The 20,935-nt window shown below is 32.9% G+C and overlaps 2 protein-coding genes across 15 annotated transcripts in view; one reads left to right on the top strand and one right to left on the bottom strand.

Annotated features, from left to right (window-relative positions):
* LOC100535993 (leukemia inhibitory factor receptor) overlaps window positions 1-4,383 on the bottom strand; it is a 56,117-nt gene extending 51,734 nt beyond the window's left edge. The window contains exon 1 of the mRNA XM_073951485.1: window positions 4,190-4,383. The gene's annotated coding sequence lies outside the window, so the exon portion shown is untranslated. The remainder of the gene's footprint in view (window positions 1-4,189) is intronic.
* The window catches only part of mast4 (microtubule associated serine/threonine kinase family member 4), a 175,906-nt gene that overhangs the window by 10,897 nt on the left and 144,074 nt on the right, over window positions 1-20,935 (top strand). For 6 of the 14 annotated variants that reach the window (XR_012406374.1, XM_073951466.1, XM_073951465.1 and 3 more), the window contains exon 1: window positions 5,448-5,573. The exons of the other annotated variants lie outside the window; for them this stretch is intronic. Coding sequence is in view for 5 of the 6 variants with exons in the window: in XM_073951466.1 (XP_073807567.1) it covers window positions 5,517-5,573 (57 nt within the window). In the remaining variant the exon portion in view is untranslated. Of the gene's footprint in view, window positions 1-5,447; window positions 5,574-20,935 lie in introns of those variants that run through there. 14 annotated transcript variants of the gene reach the window in all.

Raw genomic sequence — 20,935 nt, 5'->3', positions numbered from 1 at the left:
AGTTTCCTGAAACTCTTCAATATCTTTAAGAGTTTATGCTGTGTTCCTCGATTACAGTTTGGTTTTAAACTAGTTGGGCAAAAAGACATCAAAACGTTTTTTGAAATAAAATATTAAATGCTTTAATTTCAAGTGCATCAAAACAAATTACAAAATGCAGCAGCCACACAAAGGCCCAATCCCAATTCAGCCTCTTAGCTCTTCCCCTTACCCCTAGCCCTCATTTTTCGTGTTCACAAAAAGAGGTAGGGGTGTCCAAATTCTCTTTAGTGTTAAGGCATAGAGTAGGGTTTGCACGATTAATCGAAAAAAGATCACAATCTCGATACTTGACCCTACATACGATCTTAATTCAGCTTTTCTACGAATCAGCCAATTATATTTTCAAGGTCAGGAGAGAAGCTTAAAGGCAGATGCACAAGAATTCACAGGAACGTGAATTATAAATGCGCTCCTGTGAATTCTTGTGCAACTGCCTTTAAGCTTCTCTCCTGACCTTGAAAATATTAAATAGCTTATAAAAGCGTGCGTATAATACTTTCACTTTCAGTTTTGCGGGAATTGCCAATTCGGCGTCAATTGTTTGAAAGGACAAAAAGGAAACTACAAAAAAAAATCCCTAAAACATAACTTTTATTAACATAACGAATAAAACAACAATGCTACAGGCTGAAAAAACTGTGGAAGTTGGAACCATACAAATAACAACCATAAACGCCTATATTATATATTAACAACTTAGTCCTTATGAACAATCCGTTTATAAAATACATTACTAACGAATCTATAGGCTATTGAAGACTATTAAATAAACCGAATATGAAATATGATCCTTGCATAATGATCACAACTAAACAAGCGAGCACTCATTTTATATATAAACTATATAAAAAATGTTAAGAATTGGAGCATTATGTAAAAAATCTAAAGACTACAGGCTAAATAAAAGTGCCTCGTCAGAGCTAAACATCACCGCACGTGTCAGTTTACAGCTTCTGGAAAGATCAGACAACCTATACAGATCACACAATCCCAATAAACAACATGTAAATGTATAAATATTTCGATAAGTATTGTTATGGAATATTTATAACTCTATGATCTTGCTTTTTGGTTATATCGATACGGCTTTGATCTCTCTTACAAGCAGCAGGTACAGGCGCAGCATAAGGTCGTTTCACACTGTCAGTGGTGGAATACACACAGCACTGGCAAGACATTTTATTTTTATTTTATTTGTTGCAGATTTGCGCATTGTTCCTTTTAAAAAAATACCTTTTATTTTTTAAATCTCTCAAGTTAATGTTGTCTATCGAGTAACTATCGAGTCCCTCGGATTGGAGTTCAGTGCGCAGTCAGACTATTGACCAACCGCCCTGTTAGTTTAAACACTACAGGTCTACAGCTCTGGTGTGGTATGGATTACATGTTTTAAATGACAGCGAGACTTGCTACGTTTAGTTTGTATTGTAATATACATTATAATCCAGTACACAGTAAAATAATATGTTTTGAATGGCTTGTCTATTGACGGCGTATATAGCCGTTAATTAAATAGGCTGAGCATATTTTCGTTAATATTAAAACACATTAATACAAATTAGCCACCCTTTGATTTTTTTTAGTTTACGTATATTTTTATCAAACGAAAAATGCAATGAATTGTTAATATTAGTTTTCATTTTATTAGAATTAATAGGCCTATAATTTATAGGCTACACAACTCATATCTTTGGCTCCAATTGCATTTTTACAGATATCCTACCAATAGATTTTTTTTTGGCTCAAAGACATTTATGCCTGTTAATTTCAATGGTGCATTTTGTCAGATTTCGCAAAGGCTTTAGCTATTCTACCTGTCAGCTGCACCTTGTTGCGGTTCGATGTATGAGAGAGCGAGAGAGAGAGAGAGAGAGAGATCAGTCCTCAGATTCGATGTGTGGCCGCACGTCTCAGTTACTTTATGGCAATTTTTAATATTGGCTCATCTAAATAAACTTTTCATTTATTAAAAGCCGAAATATTGCCAGACAGAACTTTCGTTTTTTGAAGAGAGCGTCCTCATAAAAGATGCGCACACACACAGGATGCGCTCTTGTCAGCCTATTCATTATGGATTTTTTTTTTACATTAAACACATACAGTAAGTGGAAAAAAGAACAGCTGAACCTCGGAAAAAGTGCTCATGTGGCCACGATGTTGTTTCTCTGCAGTGGGATTGTCAATGGCGCAGCATTGCTAATTCACTCGTTTTAATAATAATAAAAAAAATTATTATTAAACATTGTGAGATGATGGTCGCGTGATTTTTTTAAAATGAGAGTATGCGTTGCGTGTTTATGGCCATTGATCTATCCGCGACCCACCCATAGTTAAACATGAAGGTGCGTGTATAAATTAGTTATGTTTCCAGATACTGCCACCTTTGTCAGGCAAAGTTTGCAGATTGCCTCATTAACGTCTTCAGGTTCTCTTTTGCATTTGGTTTGAACCCAAAATATTGCCAAACAGGCACTTTTGCATTGCATTTTGACCATAAATCGTCCGCCATCCTCTTTCTGTAAATTCGACTCCTCTTTTCTCCTCACGTGATAAATGAAATATGACGCACTGTAGCTATGATTTTAATTATAGAGCATGCTTCCGTTTTAAGTCAATTATTTATAATTATATTCTCCATTTATTGCAAATAAATGTTTAATAAAAAAAAAACTTAATACTTAATACTTAAAAAAATAAATGTGGGGACGGTGTCACGGTGGAAAAGTGATGTCACCGGTGTTACGTCTTAACACCGGTATTACCGTCAACACCATCTATCGTGGCAAGCCTAACGCCAATGACGGCTACTTTAGTGAACAGAACTTGCATAGGCTGTGAATAACAAGTAATAAAGGTTTGAATAGCATTCAGTTTGTTGTACAGAGCGATCATTTGAGGGACACGCTAAAAGAATTATTTGCATGCATGTATGTGTTTTGTCAAAGTAACGGCAGCCATGAGCCGCACTTGGAAGTGAAACTGAAACTGTCCACACATCATTTAAATGATCATAACGCATTTTACGGTTATGATTATGACAAGTTTTTGATGTGTTTTATTCTTTCATAGCTAACACATAGTGTTGTGCATGAAAATAAAGGATTTACAGTGTCAGTATAGCTACTCTAGCTTATGTAATGTTCATGGTTTCCGCTACATTCATTCTTTCATGGCGGGGCGCCACTCCAAAATGCATCAATACAAATGCTACATTACAGCTTCTCATTCAAAACAGTCAGTCATTGTTGTTGTGGTTTTTAATAGCGGGTTATAATTGCACCAAAACGTATTAAAAGGTAAGTGAATTATAAAAGTAATGCAACTAAAGAAATACTCCACGTGTTTAAATTGATTCTTTGTTTGGTGTGATTATGACTTTAGTCATATTAAGTTTATCAAGTGTCTTAGTTTATATGGTAGTGTCTTAATCTGAATATTAATCGTATTAAAACTGGAATATTGGTGTCCATGTAAAAGTACTCACTGTCTCTATGACAAACAAGTCATTCATAAAAAAAAACAAAACAACTGGTAACACCTGTATTTATAGCCTTTAGTTTTAAATTAAATGATGATTGGATTTTTAATTATTAAACAATGATAATATACAAGTCATTCATATGCTGATGTGCAAAATAAAGGTGTGAACTTACACTGCTCTCACGGTTCGGTTCAGTTATGATTATCATGTCATAATTTCGTTCAATTCAATGTCTCGTTGCATTGGTGATGCACGATTATATATTTTGTCCTCACAAAACAAGAATTCTTGAATAATTTTTTTTGACTTAATTTCTTTTAATATATATTTATATTTATTCAGTATATTATTTGTGATACTATTTTGCCCTTTAAAACAAGAAGTCAGATATATGAACTGCACCTTTAGTTTTACTCGCTTAGAGAACACACCTTTTTTTTTTCAAACAAAACCTTAAAAACAATCACAGAAGACAACATGATCATTTAAAGCAAATAAACTGAAGAATGCGTGACAACAGTCTACATGAGTGTAATAAAGCGCACATTGCGCTGCTATCACAACTGATCCTTGAAAGATGCCATGGAGAAAACTCGCTCTACAGACACACTCGTGTCAGGATCCACTTGTATCAATTTGATAGAGAAAGAATAGAGGAAAAGTTACCTTACAAACATACCAGCAGTTCAAAGGTCCAATGTGTAAGAGAGAGAGAGCCAGTGTCAGAGAGGCAAAGAGCAAGAGCTTTAATTTTTTCCTTGTCAGTGAAAGCGTGTCCAGCAAACTCGCATGCAGTAAATTGTGCACAGTTGTCTGCTTTTTAAGTTGAAGCGTTTTAATTACTCTTACTCTCTTCGTTCGAATAGTATTCTACCAAGTTATAGAGCATATGAGATAAATGACGTCAGTACATAATAAACAGTGATCTATTAATGAACCGATACTGAACTGTCCACGTCTGCATTGAAAAAACTATTCATTTTGACACCCCTTAGTGACACAGAAGCTGTCACTGGGGCAGTAGTGCTGAAGTGCTGGTGTTTCCAGAGAAGTTTACCATACACATCAGATGATTTGTTGATGTTTGAGGAGACTAATATTTTAACTGATTTTATAGCATCGCAATGGAAGAGTTTCCTTTTTATATGCACACTTTGTGAAAGTAAAGTATTTAAAGGGACATTTCACCCAATAATTAAAATTGACTAATTTTACTTGTTGTAAGGTCATCTGTGATATACAATTGGTCCACCTTTTTGTCTGCTAAAGAAGATCCAAGAATGTATCATTTTGAAGAAACTGAATTCCTTATTTATGTAAAATAATACAAGTCAATGGTAATAATCATCATATGAGAAAAAATAAAGCGCATCAGGAGTGCAAAATTAAAACCATGACTACTGAGAATATTATTATTTATATATTATAGAATATCTCCTTATTATATTATAAGGAGACCTCATATTTATAATATGAGTATTATAGTTATTATATTTTAATAATTAATTATTGAATGAATTATATTCATATTTCTTTAATTATTATCATAATTTAATTTCTCAGTCTTATAACTTTGTACCTTTAATTTTCTTGTATTTTGACCAGTGAATCATTCATGCCTTTACGAGGGTGATTTATTTGCAATCTGATGACTGATTTAGCTTTTATTTAATCAGTCTGAATTATCTGTTAATGATCTCTCAATTGGAATCAACAAGTAAAACTTAATTTCCGGGGTTATAAATAAACATCCATTTATTTTAATAGAGTTTCTCGGACCTGTAAAGAGGATGTGGAGTGTTTGTGAATGGCTTACGTGGTAAGAGGATTTGCTCTTAATCTGTTTAAGGTTTCTCATGTGTCCATAGCAGGTGATGTCATCCACCAGCATGCCTGTCTGTTCGCTGTTGATTTTATTGGTTTCACTTGGTTCACTGTTGATGAGGGAGAGATGTAGTATTGGCTTTTGGAGGAACATTTTGAAGGAGTACAAATGGCATTGAAAAGGAATTTTACAGCTCCAGATATGATGTCTTCTGAAGGGTATAGGGTAAGAAATCCTCAAACATGAACTTTAAAAGAACTGAAAAGTGACCCATTCTTTGTTTTGAAGTAATTTTGTGTTGGATGGTGGCCATTAATATTTTGTTATAATTGATTGGTTAAATATTTTTGCGTTTAGTCTACTTTATTGTCTTGCTTAAATGCATATGCAATGCAATAATTATAATAATCATAATTTTATCAGATTTATATGTTTTTCCTAAGATAAAAATTAATCTTATTATAAAACAGTCAGATGAAGTGGTTTGAAGCTGTTGATAGTATGATAGCAGTAAAGCTGACAGAGTTGTTTGATTGGTGCTATTATAAGAATACAGCTTACTCTTATGGCCGCAGCATACTGAAGTTTTTTTGTGACTGCTTGTTAACGCCTGTGTGGAAACTTGGCTGAGGTAACACCAAACCATTTTTGCAATGCATCTAAAGTAAACTATGGTGTCTGTTCTTTTTAAATCTCTATTTGTATTCAATCATGTGAATTGATGGCGCTATTTGACACTTGTTCTGTTAATATTGTCGGATTATCAAAGACAGACACTAAGCCTGTGGATCTATGGAAAGTGCAAGGCAAGGCTTGGCATTTGCATCCATTTTTTTTCTTTCTTTCTTTCATTCTTTTTTTTTTGTAAGGTGTGTCCTGGTTGCTCAACGGTTTTTTTGTGCAGTGTTTACAATGAAAATGAGTATTGGAGAAGGAAAACACTAAATTGCTTTCATTATGGTGGTGTTTGCCTCCATGGTGTTTTGCATTGTGGACAATGCAGTTTGTATTAATGCTGAAACTGCTGTTTTTTTATGGTTCAATGGATTTGCTAATTGTTTTAAAGAAATAGTTTGCAAACTATTTATGTGAGCTGAATTAAAACAAATAAAGTTGAACGTGGACTGAATTAAGTTTTTGTGTTGCTTTTAATTAGTTTGCTTCAACCATAGACTGTAAAAGGTATGAACTTTGTATCCGTGACATCACCCATAGGTTTCTGAAAAATGCAAAAGAAGTTACAAGTAGGCGTGGCCAACCATCGTCATTTTGATTGCTGACCAGGGGATACCAAACAAGGGCAAATAGGCGGAGCTACAAACAGCTGCTAGCATTTTGCTTATACAGGATTTTCTTTGGGAGAAACGCTTAATACTTTATTACCTGCAACTCGTATACATAGAAAGAGCTTGATTAGCTGGTTCAGGTGTGTTTGATTAGGGTTGAAGCTGAACTCTCCAAGACACCGGCCCTCCAGGACTAAGTTTGGACATCCTTGGTTTAGACTTTAAAAAACACTGTTGTAATACATTGAGCCACTAACCATTGTTCTTATAATGTTTTTTTTTACGAGAGGAAAACACAAATTACTTCAAAATACTTAAAATATAGTCTGTGTTAGTAAGTGCAAGACTATAAGTATATCATTTTACTCACCTGGGAAATGGAGGCCACGTGAATGGTTTGTGAGCACAATTAAGTAAACATAGCATGCCATTTGCCATTTTATCTGATAATTGTAAGAAATACTTCTAAAAAGCAACTGACTGTGTAAAGCCTCATAAAATTTAGGATGAACAAAAACAAAATTACGATGTACAGTTAGAATTATTAGCCCCCTGTTTATTTTTTTCCCCAATTTCTGTTTAACAGAGAAAATTTATTCAGCACATTTCTAATAGTTTTGATAACTCATCGCTAACAACTGATTTATTTTATGATTGCAATGATGACAGTAAATAATATTTTACTGGATATTTTTCAAGTCCCTTTTATACAGCTTAAATTGACATTTAAAGGCTTTACTAGGTTTTTTAGGTTAACTAGACAGGTAAAGGTAATTAGGCAAGTTATTGTATAATGATGATTTGTTCTGTAGACTATCGAAAGAAATATTAGGCTAATAATTTAGAACTTAAAATGGTTTTTAAAATAGAAAAACTGCTTTTATTTCAGCCAAAATAAAACAAACAAATCTTTCTCCAGAAGAAAAAATATTATTAGAAAATGTCCTTGCTCTGCTAAACATAATTTGGGAAATATTTAAAAAAGAAAAAAAATGAAAGGGGGTTTAATAATTCTGACATAACTGTTTATGTCGAGTTCATTGGCTTATCAGGCAGAATCAGCGGAGGTGAAGTGACGGCGACCAGCAAGACCTAGCTGTCACTAAAATAGCCACACCCTTAATTATGCAGACTTAATATAACCTAATAGAAAAGAAACGAGTGAGTTTAAAAAAATGACCCCTCTCACAGTTGTCATGAAGGGTAATATTAGCTAAATGAACCAAAATTGTTCTTTGTACGATCCTGTAAACACCTTTTTCTGCTGTAAAGTTGGCCATTTTAACAGTGGGCTCAATGGAAATATGCTCTATTATGGATCCAGGGCTAGCGAAATTTTGATGAATTGCAGTTTTAGTTACTTCCATGTCTGCTTCACGAGGGAGAGCAGGAGATTGCCTTGGAGGTGTACTTTGCCAGTGATGATTGAGTTTTGTAATATGAAAAATAACGGACCATTTTGTTAAATCGGCTACAGGAATTGTCATTATGTAAATTCCAATGAATAATAACTCCTGACATTTATATAGCTTTTTTCTGGACACTCAAAGAGCTTTACACATTTTTAGAGATAATCTCCTCATCTCCTGATTTATTTTATTTTTGTAATGATGTATGTGATTAAATATTTAAATATTTTACTAGATATTTTTCAAGGCACTTCTATACAGCTTAACCTGACATTTAAAGCCTAATTAGGTTAATTAGGTTAACTAGGCAGGTTAGGGTAATTAGGCAAGTTATTGTATAACGATGGTTTGTTCTGTAGACTATCGGAAAAATAGCTTAATGAGGCTAATAATTTTGGCCTTAAAATGGTTTTAAAAAATTAAAAACTGCTTTTATTCAAGTTGAAATAAAATAAAGAAGTCTTTCTCCAGAAGAAAAAAAAAATATTATCAGTCTCAGACATACTGTGAAAATTTTCTTGCTCTGTTAAATATCATCTGGGAAATATTTAAAAAGGAAAAAAAAATCAAAGGGGGTTTAATAATTCTGATTGCAACTGTAGTTCCCCTTCAATACAGTATTTTCAGGGTGTGCTATGCTCTTGGTATGGACTAATCGTATCTTGCATACTATTTTAAACCAATATACTGTGCTGCTTTAATGAGCGCAAACACGCAAAGTGACAACTTGATCCTATTATATATCCCTATTATAACTACAAAGCTGTCTACACTGCAAGTGAGATCTAGTTTTGCCACATTGTGCAACAGCTTTGTTGATTTATAATGGGAATGATCCAGTTTTTTTTTACTTCCTGCTGCCTGCTTAACTCTGTACAGTAAACTCACACACTGGGACCCAGTTTACATTTTTGCATCATAAATGGTACAGCATATGAGAAGAATTACTGCATTCTGATGATCTTTTTTATTGATATAAGAAATTAGTTTGCACGCATAGAATTTGATAAAATGTTTTGTAAATTAATAACATTTGTTTGCAGAAATGTGTATTATTTGAACTGAAAGTTATCTAAATCCCTGTTTCCAAATACAAAAAAAAAAAAAAAATGTTTTGCCACAAATGCTGTAGATTGAAAGTAAATTCTACTGAACCACAGTAATTACGTTGTAATAGTGTGGTTTGCATGGCATGTTTTTTGGGAGTTCCTTCATGAATGAACATGTCCAAATGCAGATGAGCAGCAATTTCCTTTTCCTTTCCATTTTAGAAGTGTGTAAGTGTGTGTGTACTTTTTTCATGCTCCTAAAAAAAACACACATCAGTTTATGTCCAGGGGAACTTGTGTCAACACCGGAAATGAGGCTTTGCTATTGAGATTTTGCAGGGCGGTTGACACCAGCAAACTCTTTTTAGGCCAATGGGAACTTCTTTGACACTGGGGCATTCTGGTGAGGCTGACCCCAGCAGCACAGCGCAGTAATGTGAGCTAGTTTAACCTCCAGAGGAACATGATTCAGTTTTAAATGGAGCAGTGAAAATGTTAGGGTCAGGCAGATGTACAGTGATCACTTTAGCTTTTACACTGCAGACTGAATGGGAACATTTGTATATTTGTTTGTGATTAAGGAGAGATTTGTGTTATAATTATTTTATTTTCTATTATTTTATTAAGACGTTATTTATTTAGGTGAATAATGACATTTTTACTTGAAGGTTCACCAAAAAAAAAAAACCGATTCAAAAGCCACCACATTTAATGTTTTTGAGTTTTTCTTTTCGGATTTTTTAAATTGTTGTTCCTTTTTTGTTTCATAACACCATAGATTATTACAAATTAGAAATGAAAATGTATGCCTTTCTTGTTATTTCAAATCCTTATAAACTGCTAACATCTATCTAGACTTATCTTTGTCACTGATGCTAACACAGCATGATGTACTCTGAAATACATGTTTTAAATAATCATACTTCTGTTTAAACACTTTAACAAATTAAAACTCCATCTGACAAATGGATGAATTTTGAGTTTTTTGTAAAAACAGGAATTAATTAATATTAATCTCTGTGTAAGCGGATCATTATACTATACATAAGTAACCTTCACTCCTGAAAAAAATAAATGCAATGACCTTAATGATAAGACAAAGTGCAGAAATGTGCATTAGGCAGTTATTTAATAATTGTCTGGTGTCTCATTACAATTGTACATTGCAAATTTTCCAATATAAATGTTAAGCCACCTTTCCACTGCACACGGCATTCGGACACAACTGTCAGAATACACCCCCTTGTGGTAGTCGCAAAGAATTTTCAGATTTGTCGTGCACCATGAGAGAGAAGCTGGATTCTTGCGGTGTCTGAAACAAAGTGCAAAAGCAAGAGCCATTATTCTCCATCTGTTTACTATTGAATGAATGAATGAATGAATGAATAAATGAATGAAAAGAAACTCATAGACCGCTAAAACTTTTGAGAGGAATGTGGAGACAAAATAAAAAAATATATATATTTTTTGATACTCATTTATGAATAGAAACGTTTTTTTAAGTATGAACATTTTTTTCAGAAACAAAAATTAATGTAAAAAACCTGTATTTCTTTTTTCTTATTGGACAATACTAGTCACAGGAGTTCAAATATTAACAAAACATAGAGGTGAACAGACCTTATGTGCTGAATAAACTGATTCTTCAAGAGAGCTCTGTAATTCCAGTCCTGTTTTTAAAATGCTAGTTGCACATACATAGACAATTTAATAAGCTGTTAACCTTTGAAAATAACATTTTTAAGTTTGTTGTTATCTGAAGAGGAAGCCTTTCACTGAATTTACATGAGAATGAGGAAACAATGCTGTTTGTGGCTCACAATATGTCATGTTTATTTACTGAACTTTTAGTATTTCATTTTTTATTTTATTTTATGGTACCTGTGCGTGCTTGCGTGCGTGTGTGTAGCTTAAGGCTTTGGTCTGTCAACATCACTTGTTTTTCTGTAACAAACTAAACCAAATTTTGTTTTAGATAAAATATTACTACATTGATGCACTAATGTTTGAGATTAATTTATTAAAATATTTCCTGTCTGCAATGTAAAACAAATACTGCATAAAAAATGCTTAATTGTTTAAAGTATTTTTACTTTTAAAAAAAGCAGTTAATACACTTCAGTTTTTTTTTTTAATCTCTACCCAGCTCTACTCATGATAGCTTAATGCTGTTCGAAGAGTTGGTTCAATTCCTTAGCTGATTCTCAGGATATTGGACTGTTGTTTCTGACACAAATCTTCCAGACTGGTTGGGGACCACTGAGAGCTGTAGCTTTTGCTTTCCAAGGTCCCGCAGCTAAATATTAGAAATGTTTCCTCGTGCAGTTATTGATTTGCATTTCCACGAATTCCTGTTTACATGGACTGCAAGGGAGACTTTGTCCAGATAGGGCGAGTTGCAGTGCAAGTTAAGGGGTCAACCAGGTATAAATAAATATATAAATATTCATTTTTTCATTAACCTTTTTATAAACTGTTGTAAATAAAATGTTATATATATATATATATATATATATATATATATATATATATATATATATATATATATAAATTATTTATTATACTTAATTAAAACAATGCGGCACAGCAATAAGATTTGAGCCCCGACTAGATCAGTTGGCATTTGACTGGGTCATGAACTTTACATTAAAAATACCAAACACAAACAGACAGACAAACAGACAAACAGACAAACAGACAGACAGACAGACAGACAGACAGACAGACAGACAGACAGACAGACAGACAGACAGACAGACAGACAAAAAAACAAAAAAGGGCTCATTAGCAACAATTAAAGTTGGATCAGAAGAAACACCTACAAATATATGTATTACTTTTAAATTTTGAATTTTGAAAGTAGTTTTATTTTTTTGTCATTTTAATTGTTTAAATTTAATTTTTTTAACATTCTAACTAAAATAATTATTACGTGATCTCAGCTTGTCAACCACACAAAGGGAGAAATTTACTTGTATTGTTTTTTTTTTTTTTTAGGCCACTAATTTTGTTTAACCAAAAACTTTATTTTGTGTAAATAAATGTTCATAATTTTAAATTTCATAAGTTTCAAATTGATCATTCTAATAAGGGACAAATAATAATAATACAAGTTTAGTTTACCTTTTTTAGCAAAGCAAAAAGCAAAAACCATATCATAACCATAACCAAATAAGACCTCATCAGTTCCGTGTGTTTCATGTTTCAGTGCTGTTGTGGCTGGTGGTTTCATGATTTACACATCTGTTCGAATATTAGCTTTGGCTATTTTGGGCACATGAGCCACAGTGGGTTTCAAAGTTTCTCCTTTCATCTAAGGTTGACCTTTTGCATATGATACAGGTCTAAATGTTGATTAATTTTTGACAGTGACACATGACATGTCACTGGTCAGATACTTGCACAGTAGTAGCAATGGAAAATGAGTGCTGACATTAGCTGCACTGGTTGAGTGGAATTGGGGTCCAGAAGATCAGTTTTCACAACCATGTAATGCGAATGTGAAGTAATCTGATACGCAATGATGACCAGAAGGTCCTGTGACATCAGCATGTAAACAAACACTGCTGTTTATAAGTTGCTAGCAAGGGTAAATGACCTAGATCTGTTTTGTGTGTTTGGACAGAGAATATATATATATATATATATATATATATATATATATATATATATATATATATATATATATATATATATATATATATATATATATATATATATATATATATATATATATATATACATATATATATATATATATATATATATATATATATATATATATATATATATATATATATATATATATATACATATACACATATTGAATTTTGTTTTATGTATTTAATTTTTACAGTTATAAGCCCAGGCTGCTTAATGGATGCATAACAGAAGACAGATTTATCATTAACGTGTCCGCTAGTTAGCTTGAGCTGCATTAATGTTTTGTTCAAGGATTAGTATTGTTTTCATATAGTTTTTTTTTTTTTTTTTTTTTTTTTTGTTTGTTTCATTTCTCCCTCCCTTAGTTTAGTTTATTTTCATTTTGGTTTGTTTTGTTTCGTTTACCTGTTTTAAAAAAAAGGATCCTTACTCTCCAGAGGGGTATTGCTCAAAAATGAAATAAAGAAAGTCAGGATAATAGAAAAAGCACAGCTTGACCTAGTTTAATCGGGTCCTCCTGGCTTAGGCCCCGTTTACACTAATGCGTTTTCGTTTTAAAATGCATAAGTTTTGCTATGGTTATGACATCCGTCCACACTACGCTGGAATTTTCGAGCGCCGAAAACGGAGTGTTTTGAAAATGCTGGAGAGGCCATTTTCATTCTAAAACGCTGCTGCTCTGTTTCAATGTGAAAAACAGAGACATCTGAAAACAGAGGCGGGGCTGCCGACATTTGCCTCTATGATTGGGGCTTTTCCTCAATATTAAGTAGCTTACACACACAGTTCAGTCTCGCATCGTAAGTTCAGACTTCGCAAGTTTGAAATGGAAAACAGACCCTCCAGGACATGTCCATTAAATCTTCAAAGGGAACAGTGTACTTTATAACCTTATTCACATCATCCTGGCTACGTTGTTTCACTTTCTCAACAATAAAATAAAAACAGGATTTAAGGAACTGCCTATTTTCATTTTGATAATAACAACTTAACAGACAGCAGAAATGCTGAGGCGTCATGCTGCATCTTCACTGTATGCATATTTATAATAAAACAGAGCCTTTATAACATCACTGCCTCCTTTCATTTGCATTGAAAATACGAAATGTATTCTCTGCTTTGCTGAATGTTAGTTTTAATAATCAATAATAGCCATTATAAAAATATAACGCACAGTAAGTTTATACATTATAGGAAATAAAGGCAAGCGATCAGTCAATATACAGAATGTATGTACTTCCATTAATTATTAACTTATCTGTGCGCTCAGCCAAAACACGTTACCTGTGAACAAGTAATCGATTCAAAAGACCAAAGTCGGGAAATATGTCGTTAGATATAGACAACAAGATTAATTAAATATAACATTTAGCAAATATAGTGAGATTAGATTCAGCGGGAGATGCTTGATGAGCAGTCCGACTAGCAGAGCTCTCATCTGGGTAGAAATGCTGCAACGCTTGCCCGAGAGTGTGTGTGTGTGGTCATGTGATATGCGTTTTCAGCGTTTTGGTGTGGACGGAGAGCAGTTCAGAAACACTGGGTAAAACACTAGTGTGTTTAACTTAGTTTGTTTAATTTTTAATTTGTCGACTTTAACTGCAGTTTGGCACTTTTACTTTCATTCGAGAACATTTCATGCATGCCCCCCCCATGACACAAGATATTGGATGCAACTTTGAACAGCTGAAAGTGTTGTTTTAATAGAAAAAATAAAAAATGCTGAATGGAAAGAAAAAAACCTCCGCATTTTACGATGCAGGTGTCTGTGGTCTACACTGACTTGGTAGGTAGAGAGTGTCAAACAGCCTTGTGGGTGTGTGTGTATGTATGTATAAAATATCCTGTTGCAAAATGCGGCAAAGTCTAACTTGACGGTAATAGTTTGATTTAAGGTGTTTACATGTTTGTGCTGCACTTCAATAATGTGACTAAAATTGGCATACTCCATGTCTTAATTAAATTTTTGTTTTGGTTGATTATGACCTTAATCGAATTAAATTAATTTAACAAAATTACTTTTTTTATGTTTACATGACTCTTTAAGTATTGTCTTAATCGAATTGTGAGCCAATCCTGTAACGAGTTGAAACATCCCCCTGTCACCCACCAATCAAGGAACACCCATTACTTTCATTTAGAGAATTAACGGAAACATACGAGAATGGATATTAACAAATTAAATCATTCACTTTGTCTTAAATGTGACCGGTGGACATTCATGATACTAATGAACTTATTGTAAATATTATTGCAAACATTTACCCAATATTGCAGATCTATTTGATCTGTTTAGTTTATTATATCAAGTTTGTTTAATCTTCATCTATATGATCATTTATATATTGCTTTCTTTTATAATTTTTGTTTCTAATTGAGTCTATTTACTTATATAATGTTTTATCATCAACAAAATTGTTTTGTTTAAGCACCAATACGTGTCTATATTTACTGAGAAATAGTCTTAAAAGGGGCTGTACTCATTTATACTGAGCACTGTACATGTATTTTTTTCTCTAATCTATCATCTTTTTTTAAATCTCTTTTATCTACAGTATGTCTCCCCTATATTTAAATCTGAAGTGAATTTATATAAACATATATATTCCTAATAAAATAAAACATACTTTTTTTTATTCAAATAGTGAAAAAAATATATGCAAGTAGGCAAGAGCATAGAGTGACTGTAAAACACATTCAACAAATTCATCCCTGACTACGAAAGTAACGTATAAATCACTAGGATTTATCTTAGCCTGATTGTTTGCCTGCAGATCAAGCTAGCTGCAAAGAATAAATCTTCATAGTAACTTAATTTAGCTTAATTTAGCCTGCTTTCATGCAACTAAGTCAAGGCTAAATCCAGCCAGAAAAGCCCTAAAATGCCAGCTTAATCCCCTATCTTATTTTTGTGCAATACCCTCACGTTGTTGTAATTTCCTCATTTATGTTGTGAGTGCAGTAAGTGTAAGGTGTAAAGGTATAGTTCAATAAAACATGTAAATTCTGACATCATTTACACTTTCTTCACTTTTTACATTCCTTTGTTCTTTTATATACTACTAAAGTTGAGCCAAACAAAATAAAAAAAAAAGATCTTGAAGAAAGCTGTAGCCCTGTAACCAATTACTTCCATAGTAAGATTAAATGAATAGTATGGAAGTCAATAGTTCCAAAGGTGAGTATTTTCATTTCAAAGGTTGAACTATCTCTTTAAGTGTCCTACCATTCTTATAGAAGCGCTTCAATTTTTTCTTTCTTTCTTTCTTTCTTTCTTTCTTTCTTTCTTTCTTTCTTTCTTCCTTTCTTTCTTTCTTTCTTTCTTTCTTTCTTTCTTTCTTTCTCATGTCATGTTTTTAACTCAAGGACAGAATTAATTTGTTTACTACTGACCCACACCCACACACACACACACACACACACACACACACACACACACACACACACACACACACACACACACACACACACACACACACACACACACACACACACACACACACACACACACACACACACACACAAATAAAAAATGGGAAATGTCAGAGATGTAGAGATAACCTGAGGGGAAAACATAACAAATGTTTTCACTTTCACCCATTCCCTGAACTAGTATTTTAGTGCTGTCTGTGAATGGTTTCACCCCCACCCCCCAACTTCCTGTTGCCAAATTCTCAACCTAATTACTGAAATTATTAGCAGAGGTCAAACGTCCGCTGCACTCTTGTTGTGTATCAAACACACTTCAGGAAAGTAACTGTCCCCTAGATTCTTACATTACCCAGTGGAGCAATCTGCAGAGGTTTACTGATTATTTGGTAAAGTTTCACATCCTGCAACATTCTGTTTTTTTGTTTTTTTTTTTTGTTTTTTGCAACACTCTTGTTACATAGTATTTATGACTTAAATTTCATCGTTCTCATGGCACCAATTCTCTGTTGAAAACAATTATGTGTTTGTGTGCTTATACCTCACTCTCCGATAGTCTTTTAAATTTAAAATAAATTTTAATTTAAAATAGATTTTATTATTATTATTATTATTATTATTATTATTATTATTATTATTATTATTATTATTATTATTATTATTAGTAGTAGTAGTAGTAGTAGTAGTAGTAGTAGTGGTATATATATTTTTTATGAAGTTGTTTGTTCTTAACACTACTATTTAGTCACTTATTTCTAAATTCGTAGCAGTGTGTTTATATAGGCTTACATTGAACGTTTTCAATTGGCTCAACTAGTTTGCTACAGTACCACATAAAGCTTGACATCTACATCTGTCATTAAGAATGTAGGTTTATGTTTTAAATAATAACTCAGAATCAAAGCATTCATTTTAGGCCTATATAAATTATTAAACGTCAATACAAACTAAAGCAATGCTATATGTAAAAACTAAATTAGTATATACTATATACGCCTATAGCCTAAAAAAGGTCAATATTGCCTTGTGTCTCATCTAGCTCAGCACACACGCATCGAATCCCAAGTGATAGATACAGAGGAAATGAATTAAAATGATATTTGCACTTTGCAGCTTCTTTTACATTATAGTAGGCCTCTATAAAAATAGCGCCGGACCGTTTCTCAATGTTTTGCTGGTAATGTCTTTAAATAAATAATTAGGCCTATTGATTTATTCATTTATTTTTTATGTACAGTAATTGAGACATAAAATGAGATAGTAAAATATAGTCAACAACAAAAATGTAAATTAAAACTGTAAATGAAAACGTAAATAAAAAAGCTAATTTATTGAATGTCTTAGTCTTATCACTTTAAAAAAACACTGTACATCTCTCTATATTTAGGCTAATACTGCTTTATTTATTTATTTATTTAGTTAGTTATTTATATACGCCTACTTATTTGTATTTATGTTTGTACTTTCATTTTAGTCTTCTTTATTTCTACTTTCCAAAATTAATGTTCATTGAACTTAACAAGTTTACGATGATAATAAAGCTTGTTAACAAGTTTTTAATGATTAACAAAGGAATAATATTGCTTTGTTTTATTGTTTATCTTTAATTACAAGTAGCAGAGTATTTACAGCTACTTAAGTCCGTTCGCATTCCATCCCTTTGTGCCCCTGGTGGCATAGTCGCAAACTGCGGTCATACCTAAAAAACACATTCTTAATCTTTTAGAGTGGCGAGACTGGCGACAGTGCAAGGCGCAGCGTTAATGGCCATATTAAAGTATTACCTACTGTACATATATTAAATATTGCAAAAACTGATGTTTTTTAATCCTGCAGTCTTTTATGATTATTGTTTGCAAGGAAATTCACATTTGTTTCTCTTACTGTTGCTCAGTTGTTGTTTTTTTTTTTTTTTTTTTTACCGTGAAATGTACCTCTGATGTAAACCATTTTTAAAAGTGCTCTTAAATAATTGTGATGATGTGCAATTTTACTTTGACCCTGCCTCTGGGAGAGGGACTGGGTGAAAAAAAAACAAATGGTCGACCAGGGAAAGCAATTCAGTGTTTGTTTGTTTTTTGAGTGCTTTGTTTTTGGCTTTTAGCATATATGCAGCCGCATGTACTGTAAGAAACAAGCACTTCTAATGAAAACCACTTGATATCAGAAGTATCTCTTCTGACAAGATTCTCATTAGTTTCCAGGCAATGGCAACTCAACAACATCTGTGTCCAGCGTTACTCCATGAATTAATCACAGGAGATGTGTCATACTGTTACTAATCTGGTCACAGTGCATGGAGTATGCGTGGGTCTTTCAGTTAGGAATACATTTCCATTTGAATAGGGATTGCAGACGTGTGGGACAAGAAGTGCTTCTGATAATAGAGAAATGGACGTCATCCTCTAGATCTCTTCCCATGACAACTACCTTCAGAAACAGCCATAAATCTACATTTTCATCCCTGGAGTATTTCTGTAACTTTTTTCCCAGCATGATGTCCCTCTCTAACTTTCTTTGTTTCTTGTTTGTTCTTCAGAGCTTTTAGATGTTTTTAGGTGATGACATCTTAAAAAATGTTGCACTTAGAAAACCAACAAAATGATTCAGTGATTACATCAGATTGTAATACTGCTTTGAGGTGCAACATGTTAATAGAGTATTGCCATGTGCATGCAAGATACCTACCTATTCATTTACCACATGGACTAAATCATAGCATGTTTTGGTACAAATAGCTTGGTGCATTTATAATAACATTTAAGTGCTACATGGTTTAATTTCTTCAGTATTGATTGGTAATGTCTGGTATTTTTTTAGGATGTTTCATAAATTATTATATTGATGGGCAGTCACAAAAGAGTCCGTATTATGTTATAAGCTCTTAGTTTTGATGGAAACTAATAAGACTATGTGCATAACGTGCAGATATGAAATCTGTTTGTTTGTTTGTTTGTTTGATTGTTATTTTTTATATTTGTAAAAAAATGACATCTTTTTTTAAATGTCTGTCATTTTCTTTATCTTTATCATCTTCTGCTTCATTATTGTCCTCTGCTTCTTCGTTGTCATCTTTGTCGTCTGTTTCTTCATCCTCTTCAATGTCGTCTGTTTCATTTACTTTGTTGTTTGATTTTTATTCTTCTCCATCTATGTTGACTTTGTTTTCATCATCTTCATCGTCTTTGTCTTTTTCTTCTCCGTCACCTTCTTAGTCACCCTTTTCTTCTATTTCTTTGTGTTCTTTGTCATCATAATATATTAATTTCGTCTGTAGTGTATTTGTTTTGATATTAATCTTTTTCTCTTGATCTTCTACATTGCTTGTCTTTGTCTTCTTCTTGGTTCTCTTCGCCATCCTCTCTTTCATAGACTGATTTAACGTGGCTGCCATTTTAAAAGCAAAAGCGAGGCTGCGGTGGGAAGAAACCTAAAAGCACATACTTGGCTGTATATCAAATCAATGAATAGAAAGTGACACAAATTTGTAATTTCACCACTTTTCATGTGTTCGGAAGGTCTGTTCTAAATGGATTGTGAGAATAAAAAGTGATATCGGACCTCATTATTAGCCAATTTAAGGCAAATGGCACTAGTTTGCTAACATGTTCTTTCCTAAATACACATTTTAGATGTCATTTATCAAACTAAAGTTAATGAACAGATTCTTTCATTATATTAGTATTGCCATGATACTGAATTTCGGTAATGAAATTAAGTAAGTAAATAAATTTCCCGCTATCATTTAAGTGTTTTTATCAGTGCTCAACCAATGTTGACTGTGCGATCACAGACAAGCAATCCGCTGATGAATAGACCCTTCACGGCTTTGAAAAGCTCAAGTGTCCATGTATCCGTTTGGACTCAGTGAAGAACAGTAAACTGATGACCTTCATGGCCAATCGCAATCATTTCTGTTGAGCACTGCGAAATACTTTGGCAAATCAACGGTGTATAAGAATTGTTTTATCACTTACCAGGTTACATAGGCTGAAGCAGGGAACCTTCCCCACTATGTTTATATGGTGCCATGAACTGAAGCCTAGGAGTACATTTAAGTGTATTAGTCTTAAAGAAATTATGATTTTATTTGATGCCTAATATGCTTTTAATTTTTTACATTAAACTTGACTGAATGCTATTATAGTGATGCTTATACATTTCTGCTCTTTGAAATCGTGGCAACAGCTGGAGGTTTGTAGTCCACAGCATGTTGTTGCAATGTTTACAGTTCTGATCCTCTGCTTCCGAGTTTCTTCGAACCACAGCATTACTTTTATTTTTAAAATGGAAGCTGCATGACATAAGCATATTTTTGTCTTCGTTGAATTCTGCATCTTTTTTGTTTTTTTTTCTGCATCTTCATTGTCTTTATCATCTTCTTTGTCTTCTTTGTTATCTTCATCATCTTGATCTTTTTCTCCTTTTCTTCTATTTTTTTCCTTCTACTTCTGAATATTGATAACCATTTCAGGATTATTTGTCAAATATAGAGTTTTTATTTTATTATTAATATTTTTGTTTTATCCGTTTAATTCTGAATAAATTATTATTTTAAAAATTATACATTGGTGATCCCAAAATTTTGAATGCATGTATTAGAAAGTTTTATTTTATTTTTTATTTTTTTATCTATCTGCTATAGACATAAATTTGGGTGTTGGATGCTCTCATTTGTATAGCACAATGCTGAAATAATTCTGCCTTCTTCTTACCTTTATTATTTGTTGTGCTGTTATTTTCCACACTGC

Source organism: Danio rerio, chromosome 5, assembly GCF_049306965.1.
Source record: "Danio rerio strain Tuebingen ecotype United States chromosome 5, GRCz12tu, whole genome shotgun sequence".
Lineage (NCBI taxonomy): Eukaryota > Metazoa > Chordata > Actinopteri > Cypriniformes > Danionidae > Danio > Danio rerio.
This window is presented reverse-complemented; position numbering and strand designations above follow the sequence as displayed.